The following is a 22,575-nucleotide window of genomic DNA, read 5'->3' as shown; positions in this document are numbered from 1 at the left end:
GCAGCAGTTGAAACTAAATAAGGACGATGCAGGGCTCTTAAGTGATCAATGGGATGATTAATTTATTTAACCATAACACCCCTGACTGGGCCTATTCTATCCTGATGCTTGGTTGTTTCATGGATAAGCCACGACAACCTCACAAAGATGCAGCTGTTAAGATAGGTATCTGAAAAAAAAAAAGAGACACCGAGCCAAGGGATATTTTTTCTCTTCAAATAACCCATTGCAATTGCATGCCTAATCTGATTCCAATTGAGCAAGTTTTGGGCGTGCTATGGCATGGTCTTCAGCTGAAGGTGAGTATAGGGACATGATAAACACCTGCTGTGAACCAACTTGGTTGCTTTATCTTTTTCGAGATCTAAAAATGTCACTCTCAAGGTGCAACACTATATCCGGATAACAAGGTAGTTTCACACATTGCAGCAAATCATATATTTCATGAACAAACGAAGCATATCGCTCATGAGAAACTGCAAGTTGGAGTTATCCAGAAAACATGTCTAGTGCTAATCAACTAGCAGATGTTCTAACCAAGCCTTTAAGATTGATGCAATTCAATCAGTTGAATAATAACTTGAGGGTGTTGAGATAGGTCAAAGGCAAGGATTTTTATTCTGGTTGTATAGTTGATTTGTTTGTCTGTCTGTTTATTTTGTTTTTATTCCCTTGACTGTGGGTCTGTTATCCCCATAATCGTAGGGTTGTTATACTTGTAATATTGTATACATGGCAGCAACATGCATGAATGGGATCATCTCTTCCACCAATTCAGATTTTAGAGTATACTATAATGCAGTATATCATTAAGACTGAACCGAAGTTCACTACAGGGAAGTCATAAAACAAGAAATAACCCAGGTTTAGCCAGAATTTTTTTTTGTTATGGTAATGACATCGGATGATTCGCTACAAAATCAATGCAGACGCCATGACCAGTTCCTTGTACATAATAAATAGCACATGCTCAATGGAGGTCACAATTGCAGAGAATGACTCCATCGATTGACTACAAAATCACTACATAATGAATAGCACATGCTCAATGTGTCTCGCAATTGCTAAGAACGACTCCATTTACCAATGGCTTCTCCAACCTTGATCTTATCCCCACTTTTGACAAAGAATTTGAACTCTGAAGAATGATCATCTTTTCCTGGTGATTCTGAAACAGGAGCTTGAAAAACAAGAACCACAGTTGACCCCATGTTGAACGCTGCCAACTGCACAAGATGGAATAAAAACGAAATCGCACTTTAATGCAGTAGAGAAAAAAAAAGAAAGAGAGGGTTGGGTGGGGGGGGGGGGGGGGGGGGGGGGGGGGTTTGTTGCGCGAGAGAGAGAGAGAGCCAGATTTATTGAGAAGTAACCCACCTCTTCACCCTTCTTAACCATCACACCAATACCTTCAGGTTCATACACTCGTTCATCTGGATGGTCTGAGTGCAGCAATCGTTGTCTTGGCCTGTTTGTCTTCAACTCTGGTTCAATGAAGAGCTGCAAGATAGAAATACAAAGCAAATAAGTGAAAACCAAAAATATACACAACTAGGGAAAGAGGTAAAGTTTATCGAAATCAGGCATCGTGACAGAAGGAAGACAAAAGATTGTGGAATCAGGCATTTTGCAAAAAGGCATGCGACAAAATATCAGGTAAAGAAAACAAACTAAATGGTTTGATTTCCGATTCACTGGTTTAATAGCTAAAGGTGACGACAATTTAATTTTGCCTTTCTAATCATTAACCCTGAAGAGGTAAAATGTAGTCACATGACAATGAAGATTGGTGAGATAAACTTTTTCACTTTAAAATCGGAAATGGTCAAATGGACATGGCAAGGTCTTTAGTTTCAGTTCTGCCATACCCAAAGTTGTCTTCAATAGGGCCCTTCAATAGTTCAAACTCAGGCTATTGTCTATTGAAAACCTTTCAGATTTACAAGGAAAGATTTTTTTCCCTTGGAATATAATTTCTATAGTCCCGACTTGCTATAACTGAAGATAATGATGTGCCAGCTTTCTGGGCATTTTTTAGAGAGAGAGAGGGGGCGGGGGAGCAAGGGAGAATGTATGTTCCAAATGTCTTGATTTGCCAACTATCTTCTATTAATTGATAGCTATACAAATACATGATATAGGAAATTAGAAAATGACAGAATTTAGATACTAAAGTTTTTTGAACTGAAGCTGGCTGTATAAGATGCTTCACTAGATCACAATTAGCATCCGCTGCATTGCATTATATACGCCACAAATTGCATTCACCAGTTGATATAGTATGCATAAACAAGCATAAGCACAATGGTTAGTGATCAAATAATAGTAAGTGTAGGAAAATTGTAACAAACTTTGATAGATCCAACATTTGTAGCACCAATTGCTGCCATAGCTATAAATCCTTCTTCCCATTGACCTTCTAGAACAACCTAGTGAAAATAATAATAATAAATTATAAGAAAACCAGTGATAGACCCAGGAAAACAATCTTATATACATAAGTTGAAATAAATTAAACAATATAGATGGCTTTTGTTCAGTCAATGAATTAGATAAAGCAAAGTAAGTGAAACTAGGTGAACAAGTTTCAAAGTCACCATCCCAGAAGGACAAAATGTTGTTGCTGTTGTTGTTTACCACTTCAATGAATAGGTCATGGATTACAATCCTGGCAAGTTCTTTTGTATAAAGGAATACGTGGCTTTGTGATTTTGGCATGATTTAAAGCAACAGTATTATGTACTATTTAGAAAAGAAAGATCACTATGCTAGATGAACCAAACATGTTTTGTACAAGTTAGAAAATGAGGACAAAGATCTAGTATTATCAGCAGACAATTAGGACTTTTCAAAAGATAAAAATAGAGATCAGATGATACTTGTTCACCTGCAACAGGAGATAATGATACACTAGTCACTAGGCCAAGAAATTTATCTTGTGGTTATTATGTGAAGCCAAGTAATTTTGCATATCTTTCATCACTAGCACGACAAAAGATATATCATACAAGTTATCTAGCATTCTCTAATAAAAAATCTGAGCACTAAGTTGTACAGGTTTAAAAATGCAGAGACTTTTGAATCAAAGATGACAGACAAAGGACAATCCAGAAGTTAAAGCACTTTTCTCCTGTAAACTTTATGCTTTCCTTCGGTATTTCATTTGACCCACACCTAATCATAGTGCACTTCTTCCTTGTATTTACCATCATATAAAAAGAATGAAGTTTCACCACTTTTCATATGCTTAACATGTTCTAAATCTTTAATTGTCCTCTATATCATCTGAGGTAATTTACACATAAAGTTTTCGCCTTCTCTTAGATTATTCATTGTATAGTCTACCATATGTCATAAAAAACAATCCTAAGGGCATAAAACTTTCTTTCCACAGCTTTGTTCGATCTCTGCAAGTATTCTGTATATTTATTCTTCATCTTGCACCAGGTATTTTTAACTTTATCGCTCTTATTTTTGACTTTCGGAGAACTTTTCTAGTCAGTCTCTATACACAATCCACCATCCAATCATACACCATATTCAGTATAGCTCTTAGATCTTGGGTTCCTGCAACGCAACTCATCCCTAAAAGATGCTAAATTTTCTTCTTTTGACTTTTACCACCTTATGGTTCAGGTATCTCATTGGTCCAACCCTCTATTCTCGTACCGTAAGTAGATACCTTTAGATACAGGCTTATATCTTCTGGACAGGTCTTCTCCTAGTATACAGTTAATACATTTCATTCACCTTTTTTTATCAAGAGAAAATTGGAATCCATTTTTGACATGCTTGATCCATTCAAAACATAATTACCATCCTGAAAGATTTATCACTAATAGGTAACAGATTACAGCAAATTTAAGTAAGCTGAAAATCTGCCAAGTAGCATGCATGGCAGTATAACACATGGGAAGAATGTTTTCTAATTACACAAAAGCACCTGTATCGATCTGCCACCTGTTCTACTGAAAATTGCTGGCTGATTTACAAGGATAATTGTCTTTACAGGATTTCTAGTTGTTCAACAGATCTATAAACAACTGAACATCTACATTAAGTTAGACACACCTGACAAAATTATGCCTAATATCATCTTTATCGAAATTCCACAAAATGCTACTTAGAAAATATTTAAAAGAGAATCACAAAAAACTCCATAAGTCCAAATACTGTAATCTATTTGAAGTTCTCTACAGGAGCTCCAGTGAGAAGTCAGAGTTACCCTTTCATTCTCAACATGTAGGTTTCTAATTGTTCGAGTCGCACGTTCATTCAAAGGAAATAGACAACCTGCAGACATTAATAGTATCAAAAAATGAAGATTTCATGATGAATAAGCAAAAAACATGTAAATTAGCTATATTGCTTTTTCCCTATCGATAAGAGATTCACAAAAGGAACAAAGCAGACATGCATAAATAAAACTAAAGATACAAAATTAGGCTGATTAAGAGAATTCCCTGGCCACCTCAGCCACTTCAGGTTCACAATTTATGATATTAACCTCAAGTACGCTGGAAACTAAAATAAATGCAAAAGAAACAGAAGATACCTGAGAAATGCCGGCGTATTAATACATGCCAATCAATGGGAGAGTGCACTCGATGATAGTCACCAGGCTTTAAATATATCACACAATAAAAGAGACCTTTCTTTGGGCTGCCAAGAACAATTCCGGTGGCACTGATCAATTGTACATACTAATGGCAAGTCTTACTGCAAACTATGCCCATAAGAAGAAAATGCTATTTGTTTAAATCATACCACTAATAAGGGTAGCTAGCACAAAGCAAATACCAGAGTATCCAATTACAACTTTATAAGATCATAAAAAAAGTTTCTCGAAAGGCATAAAACAGAAAAGTATTTGTTAATCAACTACTGATGTTTTCTTCTAATAGCAACAGCATCCTGGATAGCTTGTGGCCCAATCACTCATTGATGAATTCTCTTGTTGTTTTGAAGATACACACTTACAGTTTTGAGGTATCAAAAATTTATGAGCATTTCTCACCTCAAGGGTTGGTGCAGTAATTGTTTGAAAGAAGGTGCATTATGGCTATTCTGCAGAAGGATTCTGCACTCTGCAGTGCTAGAGTTGTCAAAATCTTCGATTAAAAGAATAACTAAGCAAAGATGTTCATTGAATAAATAGATAAGACAAGGCTTGCAAGTCACAGTTTTGATTGCAAGTAAGACTATTATTTCATTAATGAAATATTGAAACCTAAATATTGCTATATTTAGATGTCATACACCAACTATATTCAGGCCCTCACCTACCACAATATAACCCTGTAACACTGACAAATGTATTGCCTTTAACTGCAAAAATTAGCAAATAGGCATTCATAAAGCCAAATCCAATTAGTTAAGAAATGATTTGATGGTTATGGTTACATTCAGATGTCATGCATGTAACTATCTGTATTAAGATTTCTGAATTGTGTAGTTACTCAGGCTTCCTAATTAAGGGTTCGGGTTCCATTTGCCAACTTTAATCAATTGTAGATTTTCAGATATAGAAATCAAGAGCACACATATAGATAACCCTTGTTCAAGTCAACTTTGTGGAAGGACTCCAAGTCCTCCCCCTCTCCTTGCAAAAGTGGCAAAATTAGTGCACCTAGAAGTTTGAGATGCCCGGATGATTCACAATTTTAGTATTATACTAAGTTGAACTAGAAATATCTTGAGAATGATAAACTCATGTTGTCTAATTGGTTTGATGCCACAAAATGCTGCATCATGTCACATAAAAAGAATATAGTACTTTTGGCCAATGAAAGACCGTCTTCATTTCTAATTTCTAATAATTACCCATATTTTAGAAGGATCCATATTAAGACCCCAACCAATTCTCTTCAATTTGTTTTATATCTTCAGCATATTTTGTCCTTTTAACTTTCTAATTGACATTGGGATAGTTTATTTCTTTGGTGAATCTGCAGTGAATTACTAATAAAGGAGTAGAGATCAGTAGGGCTCTTACAACTTTCCCACCTGATCAAAATCTCCAACAACCCATGGCACCCTAGTCAAATTTAAAAATTATACGAAATGGTACAGCAACTAGATTTGTAATCCAAAGTCATGGTTAATCTTCACCGATAGGTTTTTTCGTGAATCTTTAATGCATCAATCTAAATATATTTAAGAGGATAACAGCTAAAATTTCCCTTAAATGCATTATATTATAAGAAACAAGCCAACCTGGAATAGCAAAGCAAGAATGAGTGTGATTGTCAAGGAAGCTACAAAGGTAAATATATGAAACTTCCAAAATACATGGGTAACATGAAAGTACCTCACTGAAACAGGACCTCGTAATTTAGGTGAAGCAAACGATATTCGCCACCATGATTTTGCGCTTAAATCTTCAGTTATACTCTGTTCAGAATGTTCTTTGCATGTCTCCACATTGACTGCATCATGAAGTAATGAATTTGCACCAAGAAGAGAAGCGGCAGAATATGAAAACCCTTTGACTTGTTCAATCATAGCTCCCAATCCTCTAAGCTCTCCAAGACGCAAAATTTTACCATCCACGGGACTGACCTAATAATTCAACCAAATTGAATTTTATTGAAGCCATCCTTCAAAAACATTGTTGCCAAAAAGCAAATGATACAGAATCTGGAAATAGCAGCCAGTTACCAGTTACCAGGCAGTTTGGATCTGGATCAATAGGTCTGGACCCTTCTTTGAGAGTGCGAACAAAAAATTCTTGTAGAGAAACATAGTTTTCCAGTGGCAGAGCAGCTTCGTCCAAATCTACAATAAAATAATAATTCTCAATACTTCATTTTGGGCAGTAACAATCACATGATATTGGAAAAATCTAAACACAAGTTTACAGTGATATGAGAATTAATCAATTGGTGATTAGGAATATTTCAGCTCTTAAATTAAAAAATCAACAATCATGTATACTTAGCAGCCGTCAGTACTCACTTATATTCATAATTTCATATGCAGTAATCATTTTTCGTTCGAACTCAGTGATTATTGTTTTCACTTGAAGCCAGTATTTGAAATGACATATTTATAAATTCTGTCATTAATCTATAGGAAGCACTGAAATTGATAAGCTTATTTGCATGCTGTATTAAATTTATATTCTAAAATGTACAAAACTCTGATTAGCCAACAAAAATTATTGCAACAAGCTTACGAGGATGTGCTCTACCGAACCAACCAAAATTTAGATATGCATCAACAATATAAAATGCAAAGAGTGCCTTCCTTCATAATTTATTTCCTTATGATAAAAAACAAGTCACAATTTAGAACTGCCATAGTTGACAGTCCAAGTTGAACAACCAAAATTTGTAAGCTAAATGGCATACAAGTGCATCCTTAAGTGACCTCCTCATGTCTGTTTCAAGTGATTTAAATTGCACCTCGGGAGACATTTAAAGTTGTAGTATGTGACTTTCAACCAAGGCTACAACTACTGCCAGAATAGGATGGTATGAATGGTACCGTACTGTTCTGGCAGGTTACCAGCATTGGTACACAATTTGTCGATACAGGACACGATCCCGTATCATGTGCTGATACCTGGTACAGTACCTTTCCAACAAAAAATCAGTACAAGACCTAAGTAAGCATGATAACGTCATTAAACATCTACGTCGTGCTACCTGGAGATCTACATTGCCCAAAAAGGACTGCCACATGGTGAAGATCCTTGCACAACTGGAAGTTCAAAGAATGGGCTTTCACTTACATATACAGTATTTACCAACTGTAATCATTGAAACACCAATCCTCTATTTCCTTACCTTCATCTTATTCTTTCCCTCCTCAGGCTGCTTAAATAAAATCATGGACAATTTAAGCAGATTCTTGAAAGTTTTCTTAAAGCAAATACAGCCCTTCATTAACTGATGGATCAATAATGATAGTTGGTTTTAACACTACAATGTAGAACAGATATCATTTACTAATAGTTAAGAAAGATAGTAAATTAAACTAACATTCTGCCTATTGATCAAAACATGGATTGAAAGCAAATAAATCGCACATTTTCACGATCTGAATGGTACCATGCAGTTATTTCTAGTTGCCATATAATCAAACTAATCTGAGTGAGAACTATGATATGAAGTAGCCTAATGATCAAAATATGGATTGAAAGCGCTCTGAATGGTACTATGCAGTTATTTCTAGCTGCCACATAATCAAACAAATCAGAGTGAGAACTATGGTTTCAAGTGTCAGCCCTTGCTGGTTTGTGCTGACCGGCATGTAAAATGCCAAGCCAGTACTGCCCCCCATCACAGGTTGTACAATATTTATTAAATCCTTCTTCAAAATTTTCATATCAAAAATTAGCTTTTCTAAATCTTCTTTTCGTTTTGCAGAGAACAGCATGCCCCATGCTACCAGCACTTAAAACCTTGGTGAGAACAAACATATCGGTCATGTATATAACTCATCATTTACATAAAATAAGAAAGATCAATTGAATCAGACATTAGAAATGTTAAATTATCCACTGCTTTATAGAGAGCATAATTTTTCAATTATATAATGAAAAGACTTTCAATCCACCTCAAATTCTCTATTTAAATTGCCACCTGACAAACTATTTAGTCATCGAATTTCTAGGCATTTCAGCTTTTTCACTTCATACCACTAGTCACAGCAGATCTTAGCCAGTAGTTAGAATTAAATAGGTGGAGAAAATGAAGAAGATATATGAAGAGATATAAAGTTAATAAAATGTAGAGGGGGAAAAGAAATGAGATGAGGAGGTGATGTCAAACGAGAAGTGGGGAAGATTGTAGCAAAAAGAAAAGGTTAAAAGAAACAAAGAGAAAGAAGGAAAGGAATCACATGAGAGAAAGGAAGGAAAGGGGGAGAGGAGAGAACACAAAGATAGAAAATGAAGTATGCTAGCTTTAGTATGTTAATTTCCAGGATATTTCAAATATATATTTTTTATAAGCTTCCTGGTGGCAGTAGTTTATTATTGCAGTTCAAATTGACCAAATTAGTAGTTGGCACGTATTGATATGAATCAGCAGAAATACTAGTTCAATGCCCTGCAAACTTTAGAAAGCAATCACAAGAAGCAGGTTGTTACCTCTAACCAGAACACAGAGCAATAATCAGCAGTATAATTCTGTTGAACAAACCTATACTTTGACTGGTTGACAACATGAAAAAAAGGTTTAATGCTTTTTTATTATAGACGGGTTGGAGTCATTTCTTTTTCCTTTCATGCAATTGTATATGCTAGCTTATATGGCAACCAGAACATAGAGCAATAACTGGTTAAATAATTCTTTTTAACAAATCTATATTTTGGCTGTTTGACAACATGGGAAAAAAAAAGTTAATGCTTTTTTTTATATTTGGGTTGAAATTTCTTTTCCTTTTCTGAAATTGTATATGCTAGCTTATATGGTATAAGCTGGTTATATAGATCAGATTGGCTAAATTCTACTCCTCTTTTTTTTTTTTTTTTAAGATGGACCTATTTATGAGCGGCACTAATGCCGCAACCAATTCCAAGAGCATTCTCACTGACTTATAGTTGTTATCAAGGTTTGAAATCACAGTATGGTCAAGTATACTTGCTGGCCAATATGGTGTACTTGCTGGCCAGCACAGGTTCGATTGAGCAGGGAAAAAAGAAAGTTGTAAAATTCCCTTTAAGCTCAGTACCAGGTAGTACATTGATTCAGAGACAATTTGGTCAGTATACTAGTGATCTGTGCCAGGTACAAATTCCTAACCAGTGCACCTGGTATTTGAATCCTTAGTTGTTGCTCAGCACAAAGGGTCTCATCATTTTGCTGAATTATGGTAGACTTTGACCAACCGCATAAAAGCTGTTAGCATTTCCAAGTAAGTTTTCCCTCAGAACTAGACAATTGTCTTTATTTTCCTACAATACGTCAGATGAAACTTTATGAACCATGAAAGTAATTTTTGCTAACATAACTAAGCTACATATTTTCTACCTCATGCAGGGTGTTAATGAAGGAATTTCTAAAGCAAACCAATACTATGATTTTGATCAAATCCATAACTACTTCCACTTTTATGAATTGAAGGATACCCCTCAATCATTAGGAAGGAAAAGAGAGCCAAGGTCCTTGGTGTTTAAGCGGAAAATATCTTCAGAATGTAACATTAGCAAGAGAGAAGCAAATGACCAAAAAGACACACTGAATGACCAAAAGGACACGCTGACAGCACTACCGTGAATACATGGAAGTAGGCACAAGAGGGGAGGGCCCATAATTACCCAACTTGCCCTTAGTCGAGGTATAATGCAACCCTTGAACCGGTTTATTTCGGATGAGTGAAAGAGATCTGTTAAGTGGAAAGATATCTAAATATTGCAAAAACTTCAAGATTTGGTACAAATTTTAAAAGTCCATATCAAAATAGTTGAAGAGAGATTGGTCTCAGGCTATTTTCTTGGACTCAGTCTCAGAAATTCAACTCCTTATTTGAGTTTTTTTTTGACAATTTGATCATTTCATCAAGGAACTTCTATATATAGAAGATTCTATCTTGACATTTGTTTTCTCAAAAAATACATATATCATTCTCAGCACACAAAAACAAACAGTATTTTTCTAAAGATACATATATTTCACATTCAGTTTTACTTTTCTTCATAGATTAAAACTATTTTTTTTAAAATTTTATCTAAGAAAAGTTTAAGTAGACTAAAATCAGAATCAACAAAGAGATCATTGTGGATTGACCAAAGATTTGTCAAAGTAAATGTCGAACAACTGAAGCATCAACATTAACATTGAACTTGACCATTGAGAAGAGTTTATTATAAAATCCCCAGTTTTTTCATAAGCAGTCAGCTGAAGTATTCCATTTTCTTCTGCACATAGCAGTCATCCATAATATATGAAATTAACATATGAAAACTTTAAACAATGTCAATAACATGAAGCAAAAGGCAAAGGAAGCATACTTGAATGAAATGCTCGAGCCCAGGCATTATAGATGAAAGGACGCAACCGTACTGGAATTTCCTGGAAGAAATCTAAGCATATTAAAGGAAGAAAAACAAAGCATACCCAGCCTTTCTTATTTATAAGAAAAGGGTTGCAATATGTAAATAAATGAGTAAGCTAAGATTCGAAAGATAAACATGCTGTTTGAACTATAATGAAAGCAAGAGATAAGCAAAGTGCAAAGTTAGCCATAAAAATATGAAAATCCCCACTAATGAAGAGCAAGCACAGATGTTGGAGACTAATGAGCATCCATTGCCAACATTTCGTTTTCCTCAATATAATAGGGGTATAGTAAAGACGTCGTGATTTATTAGCAACAATGCAAAAGCATATATACTGAAAACCAGTTACTTCATAACTAGCAGCTGTTTATAGCTAGCCTATCTGATACTTCTGATCAAGATTTATGGCCATGGTTGAAGTCAAAAGAATCCTATTTATTGAAACTAATTCCCTGACCACGATATACAGCTACCGGTATCTAGTTTGAAGATATACAAAAATATGCATTCTAGTTTATATACTGAAATTAATAACATCAGCCATCTTGTATTCTCTAAGAATGATTTTTCAACAACGACTAATGCAAGGAACATTGTTAATTGAACAATTCAAATTGCTATATCATTACCAGAAGGGAGGCCCAAAAGAGTAACCCTCACTTGATATGTTAGTGGATAATACTAGTGGATTGAAAACAGCATATTGGAACATTTAACCTAAACAATAGGCCAAACCCATTCACATGGTTGGTCTCATGGATCAGAATATCATTTTCCAAATTTGGGAGCATTTTACAGAAACCTCTCAACCTAATGTTACTCCTCAAAATTCATATCAAATACTGGGCCACGATACCAAGGCAACCAAGGGCAAGAGAGGAACTGCAACCTTGTACCTGTGGTGCCATCCTCCTCATCAGAAACATTACCTAACCTCTACTAGTACCTCCTAAATAATGTTAGATTTATATTTTGTTAACCTTTTTAGGTCCAGCATCTGCTCTAGTTTGTCAGAAATTTACTTTTAGTACCTAGGAAGGGCCATCATAAGATATTCAAAGATACCACTATGACTCTATCATGTAAATAGTAACTTATTAATTGCTAATAAAGTTGATGAGAAAATAGAGAAATAAGAAGGCACCCATGCTCACAAAAAGAAAATGACTCAAGAAAAAGAAAGAAATCAGGAAACTAAATCCAGATGAAACAAGATAAAACAAATAAATACACAACGAAAGTCAGTAGACCTGGAAAACAATGTAGCTATTGAAATTTAAGAAACTTTGCACTTTTATATAGAAACTTGTATACACCAAACTTAACAGAAATTTCTTCAAGTCCCTCCCACATGTAAATATAAATGGCTATAAGAATCGTGCATATGAGCATGTACGCTATCTATCACAAAGAAATCTGCATCATTTAGCAGTTTTACAGGATAGTCCAGAGGGGCTATCTTTCAAGGGTTACCATAAGAAACATCATGGGAGATTTAGATATGTGACAATCTCAAACAAAATGTACTTTTTTATCAAGCATATTTTCCATTAAGAGATTAAGAAAAAATGCAAAGGAATAAATTGGGATGTGCCAAAGCAATAGAAATAAATGGATAGCAAACTCCTGCAGAATGAAATATATAAATCTGGAACTGAAAGATTTTAAATACTTGAAAAGCAAAATGATGATTTGATACAAACCACACTCATTAGAAATCCCCAACAGCGTGACATAGAACGCAAGGGCAAGAGCCTCAAGAATGAAGCCTGAATTTGACAAGGTAAAAAGTGTCTTAGTAAGAAGTATAATTTGGTACGCAGTATTAAGTTATAACTGTTTTAAGTCAATTTACAGAAATCACAAGGCTGTGCTGATAAAAATATTACCTTCACATCTGGTGAGAACTCAAGTTCAATTCCTTTCTCCTTCATTTCTTCAACCTAACAATGCATATGCCAGGTAAGCGCAATGATATATGCAGCACATAACCAATAGTTTGCTCGGTGAAAGCTTATGATACCAGATAAACTGATAAAACAAATTTAAGATCAATCTTGCAAAATTCAGGCTTGAAGGAAAAAGTGGGAAGCTTGTTCCAACCTGACCAGCGAATAGAGACATCTTTCAATTTCAAAAATTGTGCGGTCTAACTCTGATAAAAATTTATCTTTCTATAACTCCTGAGAAGAAAAGGCTTCTACTTGACATCTATCTCTAGATTTATCTCCTTAAGCAGTTTATCTTCCTCATATAACAAGCATTTCTTGTTGGGTATCTTAAATCTATTGGGAGGCTATAGTTCATGATAGCTAGAAATGTAGAATGGACAAATAGAGGAAGCACTTGAACTCGATAGTAAATGGAATCTAACTGACTTGCCAACCAAAAGGCATATCATTAGGCATCATTTGATTTGATTTATAGAATATAAGATTTCTACACCTGTTGATCGCGCAAGGTCTTGGTTGCTTGCTTTTAGGATGCACGAAAAGGGAATATAGCCATTTTTAGACTTTTTAATCTATGTACCAATCATCATTTCTGTTGCATTTGTTAAGTTAAGAACTTTGTTGCAACCTTTTTAATGTATGTAACTGTGAGTGCAGAGGAAATACAAATGGAGAAACCACCAGTTCTTGTTGCTTGTGAGTAAAATAAATTGTGCAGATGAAATGAGGCATTTTATGGGTTAAATAGTCTTCTCATAATCTCATTCATGGTTCGATGAGTTATTTGTTTGGCTCAGTGTAAGATAAGCTGCAAAAAGAGATCTTTGAAGTATAAATCAAACAGCTATTCTAGCTTATACACCATGATAAAATCAAAACCAGAGATAATCATAATAAGTATGTAACTATATGATGACATGCCTTAAGAAACTGCAAGGGGATAATTACTGGGAGATAAGGTAGCGGAGCCAGTAGTAGGGTATTGGTTTGTAAAGAAAAAGAAAATAGCAACCTTTCTCTTTAACAAACGAGAATGTTGGTTAAGATATCTATTGAGTCCTCAAGCAAAGTTACAATGGATCTTTGGGTTTACCCAATAAAAAGGAACTGAAGAGAGTTGGGTTGACAAATCTATCCATTCTATGATGGAGTGCTGCTCCCATGAGAAGCTTAAAGGACATCCATACAGGAATATCATGTACCAGACCACTACTCTTCAAGCACCAAAAGCTAATTATAATTTAGACTAAGTCCCTTTTGATATGAGATTGAATATTTAATATTGCACTCTTATTAGTGAAATTTTGGTAATGTGGAAAAGTTGGGCAGTATAATTTCTAGATGAACTGTCAACACAAAATACAAAGCCATGGTTAGTAAACCATGAGTACTTACATGGTTGACGAAACATATAAATGGCAGGGGTTCTATCATTAGCTACCTAGTGAAGATGGTTTTACAATGACCACATGACTACTGGATTTTGCATATAAGTTTTCATTTACTGGAAAATTACATATAAGTTTTTTGAATGCATTATCCAAATAACCATGGAAAGAATCATAAGAACGCCTTAAATAAGATGGATAAATCAGCATTACTAAATCATTTCTTCTTTAATTTGAAGCCAAAACTGTGACACATGTGAGTGTGCTTAGGAGGATACAGGATATGATTTGCCTCATAAAATAGAGGTAATTAATAGTTCTCGGTTTAGAAAGATATAAACAAAACTTATAGTACAAACATATTAATTACCAAGAAAATGAAACCTTAAAAGACAACCTCATTGAGTTATATCTATCCAATCATATGTTAAATATATAATCTTTTGTTGAAGTAGAGAAAGTACATGACTGCGCAGGAATAAGAAAGATGACTTGCCTTCTTGTCATCATAGAGGCGCCGAGCATGGAGAATGCCAAGCATAAGAATGGTAGCCATTGTTGCACCAGGTATCAGAAGAAAATTGCCTATAAGCATAATAAAAATAGAATACAGCATGCAACAAAAACTAGGATGAATCAGTAAACACGCTTGTGGACACAAGTAACATTTCATCAATCATTGCAGACTAATTATGTCAATAAAGAATATCCTGATCTGGCCATCAGGACACAATGCCCAGTTCTAATTGCTCCAAACCAGCTAGCACTTCCCATTAAATATAAATGTCAGAGATCTATATAGAACTTCTAGTATGTCAGAACTTCAGGAGACATGATTAACAATTTAACACAGCAGAATTGACAGAAAAAATTAAACTGAAGCAACTAAACTGAACTGTTCTCTCTTTAAACTACAACTACTCGATAATACATTTTCGCATGCATGCTGTTAATGTCTATGCCAATCCACTTTTCCTCCATGGAACTGCAATGCACCACCGCCAGGTATAGCACCTGTATGAAATTTGAAGCCCAGCCATTGTGCAGTCTGTCCTGGCTACCATGAAACAATCATCGTATTTTATGCAATGAAGTAAGATAGACTCATTTGGCAAGAAAATATATTATAATTGGGAAAGAAAAGTTCTGAATCTCTGTTGTTCATTTTTTTGCCAAAAAAACACTATGATTGAAGATTCTAGTTGCCAGAATCAAAAACAGATATCAGTGCGAGAGTGGGAATGCAGATACTTCTAGGAAGATTCCAAAGCAGGTGCATCACTCTAAGTAGAAGATTCCAGCTACTAAGGGAGAGAAGGGAAGGGGGGAAGAAACAAAAATATAAGGTGGCACTATGAGCAAGAGAAAAAGTAGCTCCTAATAGTACTGTTATTGTATGTGCACAAATTAGAAACTGAAGTCAACAAGGTTAACATATATATGCCTCGACCATTTTTTCTGCTTTAGAAGTCCAGCTATAAGGAAAGTTCATCATAATTAGCACACAAAAATTTCCAGAGTAGCATCTACAAAACTTGGTAGAATCAGCATTCTGACAAATAAATGGGGACTGCATAACTAATAAAATCTTAGTATTTTCATCCTACATCAAATCTTTTGAGCTAAAATCATCACTGTCTGCGGAAGATAAAGAGGAGGAGGAGGAGAAAATAGAGACAGAGTATGCTTTCGAAAAATTTGACAAAAGACCAAGGCATTAAATCATCACGAAACGGCTTCTCCCTTGACAAGAATAGCACTTGATCTAAACACAGATCTAGCCATGACAAATAAGTCAATTTACAACAGATGCCGGAAAAATCGTGATACTAAATAGTAACTAGAGCATGGCACGTGCAATGCACGTGGTCTGGGAAGTGCAGAGACATGTGAAATGTGGACTTCACAAAGAAAACTGGATCCTTTTTTCTACTCATGCGGATCTATAGCGGGGGAACACAGACAACAGAAGCACCTCAGCAATGGTTTGGTGGGAGTTTGTGTTATATACTAGATTATATATCTAATTTGCTGCTTCAATAAGCATTTCCTATCCCCAAGTGTAACGAACATAAGCTTGGAAGAAGGGAGATCCATCAATATGTCACCATACTTCCGCCAAAAAGCCTCCCCACAGCACAAAACCCGAACCAACGAGCTCTATGTCCACATATTGCTTTCCTCTGCAAGGATTAAATGCTAGTTCTAGGTGATTCAAACGGGAATCAAGAAATCCAGTAATATAGCCTGCAGAAAAAGGCTAAAAAATGACCGTTATCTGTTGCAAGCCGCCACAACCATCTTGTCATGGTTATTCACCCTTACAACTACATTCAAAATAATCAAGACGACTGAAATCTTTACATTCCATATGTTTTCCCTCTGAAAAAAAATTATATCTCCTACAGTATGAAATTCCACAAGTTAAAACGTTATATTTAAATTTGAGCCTCAATTCAATGCGGTGCACCACTTGGAACAAATAGAAAAATATTTTAAAAATAAATAAATAAAAAGAATCATGGGCTCAAGATTTTATTTAAGAGGAAACAAAATAACAGTACCTGAGCCGCTACCGCCGCCGCCGCCGCTGTTTCCGGCGTTGAAGGAAGAACGGGTCGCGTGGAGTTCCCTGGAGAGGGTGGCGACAAGGAGATGGCGAGGGCGGGGGAGGTGGCGTAGGTGTCGGAGATGGTGGTGGGGAACAAGAGGCCATCTTGGGATAAGTCTAAACTTCATTATTTCCAGCGTTTCTTGGTGCCCGGAGTTCGGACAGGAGGAGAAGAGCCGCCTGAGGGCCTTCCGGTCTTGCGAGACTGCTTTGGGGGCCAGGGCCCCGATAACTTGCCTCCCAATTTAATAGCACGTGAGATCCACCTGACTCGGTGGCCGATGAATTGGGAAGTTTAGGTCAGGCGCGGATCGCAACAAATTGGTCCCGATGTGATCAAATCCGGACGAACCAATTTGACGCTGGAGATTAATTCTCAGATCCGGGTACGGAGCCTAGGGCAAAATCCACAGGCGCGTCGTGTTAAAAAGGGTTTCTATTTAAAGCCTCAGGGAATTTAGCCTCTCAAAGAAGGAAAGCCCTGGCTAAATGCAGACCAAAGTAAGACACCACACATAAACTTTCAAACTATTTAGATCGACCTTGAATCGATTTTTACTGCAATTTGTGAAGAAAATGTGCATTGTCCTCAAAGCTGCTTGCGGAGAAGTTAGACTGAGTTGAACTTTCATTGATGGATTTTGAAACCGATTCCTTGTCTCAGTTTCTTGACGAAACCGGTCTCAAATGCCGCAAATTTTATACTTCTTGAATACTTTGAAGGGAGGTAACGAAATCTTATTTTTTTAGCAATTGAAAGAAAAGAAATCCACCCATCAGCTAATTACTAATATGTAGTTTTTTTTTTATTCGAGAGAAGCCAAGATATAAGTTTAATTTCAAAAAAATAGTTGTTGGGTTGAGATGCTTCTGAGAGCAATTGACTCAATATATTTCTTGGCCAACATAATGAAGAAACTCTTAAAATGAAAAGTAGCATCTCCAATCATGATATGTGATATTTAAATTGGCTATAAGTCAAAAATCATTCAGTTTTGTTGTCTTTTACTCGTACATCAAATGAAAACAAAATTGACTATTTCAACGTTATGATATTATGTTTTAGTTTGATCTGAAATTTAGAAACATCCAAAATAGCTGAAAATTGATTCGTAAAATAGTGTAAAATATTTAGATTATGATCAATAGTTTAGAATTGTAAATTATATAGTTTATATAACATTTTTTTCTCATTGACTGAATTTTTTTTGTTCATATTTTAATGACGTGATGCATATACGAGAGATTTTTAAAAACATATTTTTGAAGTTTTTATATATTTAAAATTATATGCAATGATACTGGTTTTCATTTTGGGAGTTCCTTTTTGACTTTTGACTAGTTAGTGTTTTTGAGCGAAGTGCCCTCAAATGCATCCCATTCCGAGTCCCTGACTCTCTGCTCCCATATATATATATATATATATATGTGTGTGTGTGTGTGTGTGTGTGTGTGTGTGTGTTAATAATATATTGCTTTAATGTTGATCTAATGTAGATGAAGCACTGTAAATAAATTCTTTCTGTAAATGTTAAATATAATTGATAGATAGTGTTTTTTTATTAAACAAATGCATCATGTGATTTTTTTTATTCAAGTTCAAGCTAGACGTACGTCTAGATTATGGCATTGTAAATAAACTCTTTTCTTAGATGTTTAATAGAGTAAAGAGTGTTTTCTTATTGAACTACAGCACCGTGTGATTTATTTTTTTTTTTTGATTCAAGTTCAAGCTAGAGGTACGCCTGGATTATGTTTCAGGAGCAATGTTTATCATGCTATATACACTTGACCAAGGTTGCATATCGTCGCAGTCCTTTTTCTTTAATGATGATCTATATCAATGTACATTCTTGTGGAGCAACTCACACAATCTCTCTCTCTCGTATTCTCATGAAACAGGCATCCCATCATGTTTTAACAAGATGACAAGTTGAGGAAATTTATAATCCTTGAAAGGCTGCCACTTAACTCAGCCAAATTACCATTTATTTATACCTCTTTTTTTCTTTTTTTTTGCTAAAAAAAGGGGAAGGAGGGAGGAAGGGACAAACCCACCCCCGCGTAGCAGTCTCCACTGGGCTCCCACTCCACCAGGAGAATGTTCAATGCGGGCAAAAATGACCGTATGTTGGGCACCCCGGCCAGTTTTACTCATACCCTTCCTACTCGTGGGCCCAGCTCGGTTACCCCTCTGGGCTCCGGCACGAATACCACGTATGAGTACATCACACCTGGCACCATCGAGACTACCAGCGACCCCGTGTCTGAGCAGGGAGCATCCGGTCTTTACAATTTAATAGACACCCGTGCGTTTTGAACTCGGAACCATTTGGTTGGAAGTAAGGCCACGCTCCCATTAGGCTACCACCTCGACAGTTTTATTTATACTTTCACATAGAGTGTCGTCAAAAGATTGGATATATTTGACTGCCAAATATCAGAGATCCTAGAAATTCCATTGTTTAAATTGCTATTATAATATTGGAACAAGGAAGAAGTATTCACCGTCATTTGCAAGTATTCTTATCCTTCATCACCAAATCAGACCCTTTTTCCGAAAAATCAGCCTTTTATAAATAAAAAAATGAAAAAAATACTAGTCATGGTTACAAAGCACAAGTTACTGTTTTATTCAAAAACACAAGTTTTTGCTTTTATCAAACAGCCAAGAGGTCGCAGACCATCAGTATAGGATGATTTCTCTCTAGTTCTCCACTTTTCATTTTTTTTAGTTACACACGCGCATGCGATGAGATCATATCACAAAATTAAAACTGAAAATAAATAAAAAATTAAAGCTAATGCCAAATGTATGGTAATGTAAGCCATTGTCTGCTATAGTTTTGGTCGAGTTTTAAGCTTAGAGGATACCATAATTCCGATCGCGTCAGCTCGTCACTTCTTCGACATGAACCTCAATCCCATCCTCCACGCCGACCACACCCCTCGTCTCGCCATCGCCCTCGATAAGATCTCCTACAGCATCCTCATCAGGTCCTACTGCCACGCCGGCGATGCCAAGAAGGTCCTTGCCATCCTCAAGGAAGTGAAGGAGAAAAAAGTCGAGGTCACCACCGTCGCTGATGCCGGACCAATTTTAAAATGAAAGCAGGAGAAGAGGAGAGGAGAAGGAGGAAGAAGAAGAGGAGAAGAAGAAGGAAGGAGAAGAGAAGAAGAGGGAAACGTGGGGAAAGAAATTCTTTAATTCTGCATTAAAACCCTAATCTGCTTACAAGTTTCCTTTAAATAGGGCCCCATAAGAACAATTAAAATAAACCCCTTACATAAAATAATTCCCCACAAATAAGCCCTAAAATGAAAATAAGCCCAGAATAAAATAAACCACAAATAAATTCCTAAACACAAATAAACCCAGAAATAACAATAAGCAAATATGTAAATAAAATGGGGACCTAGCTGATGTCCCCATCAACTCCTCCCGGGTGAGAAAAACTCGACCCCGTCGAGTGTAAATCGGGGCGGCTGTCGTACTGCTCCAGAAGATCCGGGTCAAGGCACTGCAACTCAGCTCGCGAAATCCACGACACATCTGATTCGGGTCGACCTTTCCACCGAACAAGGTAACGTTGGTAGCTTCCTCTCCTGGTAGATATAACCTGCTCATCTAATATATGTTCTATATGTTCTCTGCGTGCATGAAACTGTGGAAGTGGAGGCTCACTAGCAGGTGCTAGAGCAGGGTGATCAACAACAGTGGATGTATCCACAAAAGGGTCAGAAGGAATGAATGTTGATTTCTTGTATGGGACTAAATCTTCAATATTAAATGTCGCACTAATCCCATAGTCTTCAGGAAGATCTACAACATACGCATTCGAACTGATTTTCTTTAGAACTTTGAATGGTCCCGCACTACGAGATTGCAACTTTTTGAACGTCCCCGAAGGAAGTCGTTCAGGTCTAATTCTTACCATGACTGAATCACCTACATTTAATTCTTTATAACGGCGGTGCAAATCAGCAAAGGATTTATATTTTAAGTTATTAGAGTGAATAAGTTTGCTGATCTCCTGATGCAATGAATGCAGGTGTGAAGCAAATGATTGTGCAGACTCAGAGACTCTATGTTGATGAGACATGGGGATCAAGTCTATGGGTTGCCTAGGTTTATAACCATTCACCACTTCAAAAGGACTCATGCCTATGGTCCTATTGACCGAACTATTATATGCAAACTCAGCAGTTGGTAACACGAGATCCCAAGTCCTAGTATGCTCACCTACCAGACATCTGAGAAGACTCCCTAGACTTCGGTTGACAACTTCGGTCTGGCCATCAGTTTGGGGATGATAGGCAGAGGAAAATTTTAATTTGGTACCCATCATGTGCCAAAGAGTTTTCCAAAAATAGCTCATAAATTTAACATCCCTATCGGACACAATAGATTTAGGGAGACCATGGAGTCTAACGACTTCGTCAAAATAGAGTTTCGCAATCCTAGAAGCATCAGAAGTCTTAGAACATGGTAGAAAATGAGCCATTTTAGAGAACCGGTCCACTACTACAAAAATGGAATCATGTTTGGTCGAGGTACGTGGAAGCCCTAACACAAAATCCATGCTAACATCTTGCCACGGACAATCAGGAACTGGTAGTGGAGTGTAAAGCCCAGTGTTCTGTTTACGTTGTTTGGCTAATTGACATGTGCGGCACTGAGCGACGATCTTGGCCACGTCTCTCTTGAGACTCGGCCAGAAGAAACGTCTTTCCACCATCTCAATGGTTTTGTCTCTCCCGAAATGCCCGGACAGTCCTCCAGCGTGTACTTCCCATACTAGAAAATCTCTCAAAGAAGTTCGAGGAATACACAATCGGTCGGAGCGAAAGAGATAATCATCGTGTAAAAAGAAATCATCGTGCTCTCTCTCTACTCCATCTCGTAAGGTCAGGTATACATTACTAAAATCGGGACAGGTGGTATATTGTTCCCTGATCCTTTCAAAACCAATTACTTCAGTGCTCATCATGGATAGGAGGAAGATCCGTCGACTGAGCGCATCAGCAGCCTTATTCTCAACTCCAGCTTTATGTTTCAGCACAAAAGTATAGGCTTGTAGAAACTCAATCCATCGGCCATGTCGAAAGTTTAATTTCTTTTGAGAATTGAGATACTTTAAAGCCTCATGGTCTGAATACAGGACAAATTCTTGCGGTAGCAAATAGTGTCGCCAATGTCGCAAAGTTTGCACTACCGCATAGAATTCCTTATCATAGGTGGAATAACGCAACCTGCCATCACTTAACTTTTCACTAAAGAACGCGACAGGGTGACCGTCTTGGCTTAACACACCACCTATGCCAACTCCAGAGGCATCACATGCGACCTCGAATACCTTAGTGAAATCAGGGAGGCGCAAGACAGGTGCTTCGGTCATCCTATGCTTAATATCTTTAAATGCTTGGGATGCCGACTTAGTCCAGATAAAGTCTCCTTTCTTCATGCAATCTGTGATGGGAGACATTATCGAACTAAAATTCCTAATGAAGCGACGATAGAAAGTAGCCAGACCATGAAAACTGCGTACTTCGGCTAAGGTCTTGGGCTCAGGCCAATCGACTATCGCGCTTATTTTTTCTGGATCAGCAGAGACA

The 22,575-nt window shown here is 36.6% G+C and overlaps 1 protein-coding gene across 1 annotated transcript; it reads right to left on the bottom strand.

The window, feature by feature from the left end:
- Nucleotides 1-779: 779 nt before the first annotated feature.
- On the bottom strand, nucleotides 780-17,190 carry LOC103716532 (phosphatidylserine decarboxylase proenzyme 1, mitochondrial). Its single transcript, XM_008804563.4, has 12 exons — nucleotides 16,913-17,190; nucleotides 14,845-14,933; nucleotides 12,898-12,951; nucleotides 12,712-12,777; nucleotides 10,961-11,021; nucleotides 6,668-6,777; nucleotides 6,311-6,561; nucleotides 4,556-4,662; nucleotides 4,226-4,293; nucleotides 2,352-2,429; nucleotides 1,378-1,500; nucleotides 780-1,226 (listed from the first exon to the last, which is right to left on the bottom strand). Exons 1-12 carry the CDS (start codon nucleotides 17,085-17,087, stop codon nucleotides 1,065-1,067), a joined length of 1,344 nt encoding a protein of 447 aa, XP_008802785.2. The 5' UTR covers nucleotides 17,088-17,190; the 3' UTR covers nucleotides 780-1,064.
- Nucleotides 17,191-22,575: the final 5,385 nt, after the last annotated feature.

This window comes from Phoenix dactylifera, chromosome 2 (assembly GCF_009389715.1).
Source record: "Phoenix dactylifera cultivar Barhee BC4 chromosome 2, palm_55x_up_171113_PBpolish2nd_filt_p, whole genome shotgun sequence".
Classification (NCBI taxonomy): Eukaryota; Viridiplantae; Streptophyta; class Magnoliopsida; order Arecales; family Arecaceae; genus Phoenix; species Phoenix dactylifera.
Note: the sequence above shows the minus strand (reverse complement) of the source record. Positions and strands in the feature narration are given on the sequence as shown.